Here is a 4,174-nt window from a genome sequence, read left to right as displayed (position 1 = left end):
CACAACCCCAATGGCCGCCCACAGCCAGGGCCCCACCCACACCCCCACCACCTTTCCAGGTGCATTCACTCCTGGGAGGCATACTGGCATTCCAAAAAGCTGCTCAACCTGCTGAACCACAACACTGACACCACTGCCGCCACGCCTCCAGTTAAGTCAGCACTGACATTTAGTAATTCTTTTTGTACATTTCATCAGCATCAGAGCCCAGGTTAAGACCCAAGGTCTGGTACCATCGTCAGGTTAGAGAAATTCACTCTCATTCAATCTAGATGCTGCTAAACTACCTCAAACAACAAATCCAGTTTGAGGAAACAATGTTAGTTTTCATAAACTTTCATATTTCAAACTACTAAAGAGCTAACTCTTAACACTATTAGTAAGTATGCCAGGATTCTAACTGGACATTAAGCACTTGGGTTTAGCAGGACCGCTGCTTACCCAAAACTTCTAATGACCAGACAACATCCTTTGAAGCAGAATGCACAAGCGATGCCACACTGAGCACACAGGTGCTGGGCTCCCAGGCTCGCATTTATGAAACTGCAAACACCTGAGGCTGTTAAGAGCATGCAGCATATTTCAGTTTAAAGCTGTGTGTGAACATGCTTCGATGATATTCCCAATGCTACTTTCACTTGAGATTTCTAATAGGAACTTTGGAAATTCTAGCTGTAACTTATTTAAATACTGCCTATAAAAATTATCAAAGGAAAACCAGAATCACGCAAACAGAATACTCTTTAATAAAAAATAAATAAGACAGAGGTTTAAGAATACAATTTTTTTAATTGCCCAATAAGTGAAAAAATCCCTTTCTGGATGTTTCTTTTTTATGAGTACTTCATGAGTGAAGGAAAGCCTCTACGGGGAGGCCTGACCTAATCCTCAGACTCTGATCCATCTTCATCTTGACTAATCTGGAAGTAGCGAAGTTCGTAAGTCTCCTTGTCAGACGCAACCACACGAAGCCAATCACGAAGATTGTTCTTCTTAAGGTACTTCTTGGTAAGGTATTTCAAATACCTTTAAAATAAAAGCATGAATTTCATTAACAAACAGAATCTATTAAGATTATATGGAAGATATACATTCTTTTTGTTCATACCTTACACATTCCTCCCCACCCTTTGCTATTATACTCCCTCTGCTCACAGCACCTCGTTTTAAGTCAGCCTCTCTGAATTCCTGGGCCCTCGACCTGTAACAAGGAAGTCACAGAACCGCACCTTCTAACTTATGTTGCATGTCTTTAAAACCCTTGGGGACAGCAGCTACATTCTTTGAATCCTTGCTAATTCCTAACTTCAGTTGACATGCACTGCCACTGAAGTAGGCAGGCATACAGGTTAAAATTGTTAGATTTGTGAACTGGAAGACCACGCCTTTGTCATGGCCCTGTGTGACCTCATTCCCTTACCTGGCCACACCTGGGTGCCCACCAGCCAATCAGGTTAATTAACCACTCACCTTTGGAAGTGGGTTAAAAGCCTGCACAAGGTGTGGCCTGGCGCTGGCCAGAGCCCTTCTCCCCTGGCCTCTTGTCAGGAGGGGGCTTGCTGTAGCCCTGCGCCTCCAGGGCACATGGCCTTCAGGCCATGTGCTTAAGGCTTCCTGGCCCAGATACAGGCCTAGATGCTCATCCACATGGCTGGTTCCTGGTGCTTGGTACGAACCCCTATTCACCTCTCTTAAATAAAGCTCTCACCCTCCTATACATCTTTCTCATTAAATAAAAGCTTAAAACGTACCATGCTGCCTTGTTATTAGGCAAGAACCCTCCTGGGCTTATTAATATCAGGGATTTTAATAAGCCTGTGGTGAAATCATAAGGCACCCCAAATTCCAGTAGCACATGTGGCAGCCCGGATAGCATTTCTAGGGAACTTTAAGGGGCCACATTTCAGTGTAAATTTCAGGAGGTCTTCTCCAATTTCACCACTACTTCAGTCCAATCCACCACCATCTCCTAATGCTGTTAGTGGTCTTCAGCAACAAGTCAATGGTTTCCCTTCCTGTTGCTTTGAAGATCTGCTCCCCAGCTACCCCTCCAGCCTGGTGCACCCTTCTCACAACACCCTATACTCCTTACTACACTTAAGTGAGGTCTTTCATGACCAGCCACCCCCCGAAACACAACCCTGTACAGAACTTGCCACAGCCTGAAATTTATTGCACACCTCTCTTGTCCAGTCCTACAGTGGTGCTGCCATGCACTCATTTACCATTTGCTGAGTAAAAAACCAAAACCTTCCCATTAGTAAGTTGCAGTATTTCTTCCATGCGTACACTAAACATGCTTCTGGAAATGCATTCTTATACTTATGCACCAACACACATTTCTGTACACAGTTCCGATTAACAGGGCATACAGTTCATGAGTGAGAACTAATGTTGGACATGATTTACCTAAATACAATCTAGCAAGGAATCACAACAGCCAGGCACCTGGCACCCAGTGAATAAATTTTCCACACAGATGGGCATTTAGTAAGTTCAAAGCAGATTTTGGATATATCCGATTAACGTATTTATTCTTGCATAAAGAGAATGCTGCATTAAGTATTCTCTAAAAATACTGCACAACCATAATTTTAGTAAAAATTTGCAAAGTGCATACCAACCTTTTAGAGAACTGTTTCTCAGAAACAACCGTGATTTTATTCTTGAAGCGTTCAATGTGAACAACATTCCCGAGATTTCCAGTTTTCCCATTGACTTTAACCTTTTCCCGGAGAAACTGTTCCTATTTCAAAACAGAAAGAATGCAAACTAGGGAAGAAAACCCTAGATATTCACTAGGGAAGGCACCCTAGGAATAGAGGTCAGGTTATTATCAGATATACTTAAGTCATCATGAAGAACTCTACAAATATAAAAACAAGCTGAGGATGATACTCACAAAATTTCCTGAATCAAAAATTCCATCTTCCATAGGATGAGTAAAGTCCAAATTAAACTTCCAGGTTGACTTCTTGGGCTTTTTGTCTTTTTGCTACAAGAAGATTAATTATAGCACTGTAAGAATTTACTTTATATGAAATGTGTATCAATGCAATATGCAACGTCCTAGTTTACTTATATACAAATATGCAACTGTCAATCTGCCATAGCCCAATTTTTCTTTAATCAGACTTTCTAAAGAGGGGTACAATTTTAACTTGGTTTAAACCAAAATTTCTGTGGGTTCTGTACAAGTCCACAACTCAGATGTTGCTATGGTTGGCAACAGTCCACATTCAGTGAAATAAAAACATAATCACTATTTGCTAGAGAATGTCACCTCCAATTAGATCCACCCACATGGATCTCAAGTATTAATATTTTTTTAAAAATAATTATCCACAACGTGGGGCTGACAAGAGATTAGTGGGTGCTGGGATTGATATACTGCTTGCTAAGCAGTTCACAGCTCTGTCAGAACTTGACCCATGTAGAAACAGATAATCCCAGAACTTGTCATTTAACCCAACCGGCAAAATGTAATTGGCAAACTGCCAAAACAAAGGGTCTTCAAAATGTTCCTAACACTTTATTTTTACTCCAAAACAAGATAATATTTTTATTCCATTTTCACACTAAGTTTCCTCAAATACATCTTTTACTCGAAGCAAGCTCTTTCCAATACTAGAACCACTTAATATTTAAACTACTTCACAAAGTTTCTTCAACTATAAAGTTCTCGGAGCGCGCCTGGGCCCTCCGACCGGCCCGCCTCCATTGCTAATTACCCACCCTCCCTGGTGCAAACGGAGCCGCAACGGCGCAGAGAAAAGGCCCAGATGCTGTCCCCAGCCCTGTCTACAGTCGTGCCTCCCTCTTCCCTGAGAGCCCACGACCCCCATCTTAAGCCGATTCCGGGCCCAGCTCGAACTCCACCAGACCACATGGCAGCGACAGGTCTAAACAACTGGGTACCCTAAAACTTTGTGTTCCCGACCCGCGGCCCACTTCTCCCTTCTCTTTATCTGATCGACGCTCTTCCTCGCCAGGTACAAACATTTAAGATACACCAAAACCCTCCCCTAAAACGAGTACCCTCACTCACCGGCGCCATCTTGGAAGATCGCAGTAGCGCAGAGAGGAAGCGACCCGCGCGCGGCACGTATTTATAGCGCAGCGTGCTACGTCACGCGCCGAGGACGTCGGCCCTCCGCCTTCCGGAAAAGGACGT

The 4,174-nt window shown here is 43.2% G+C and overlaps 1 protein-coding gene across 1 annotated transcript; it reads right to left on the bottom strand.

The window, feature by feature from the left end:
• Positions 1-769: 769 nt before the first annotated feature.
• Positions 770-4,174, bottom strand: RPL22L1 (ribosomal protein L22 like 1). Its single transcript, XM_002716423.6, has 4 exons — positions 4,049-4,174; positions 2,903-2,995; positions 2,625-2,746; positions 770-1,026 (listed from the first exon to the last, which is right to left on the bottom strand). The coding sequence occupies exons 1-4, from the start codon at positions 4,055-4,057 to the stop codon at positions 882-884; spliced, it is 369 nt and encodes a 122-aa protein (XP_002716469.1). The 5' UTR covers positions 4,058-4,174; the 3' UTR covers positions 770-881.

This window comes from Oryctolagus cuniculus, chromosome 4, assembly GCF_051225735.1.
Source record: "Oryctolagus cuniculus isolate XC-2025 breed Fujian yellow rabbit chromosome 4, ASM5122573v1, whole genome shotgun sequence".
Classification (NCBI taxonomy): domain Eukaryota; kingdom Metazoa; phylum Chordata; class Mammalia; order Lagomorpha; family Leporidae; genus Oryctolagus; species Oryctolagus cuniculus.
This window is presented reverse-complemented; position numbering and strand designations above follow the sequence as displayed.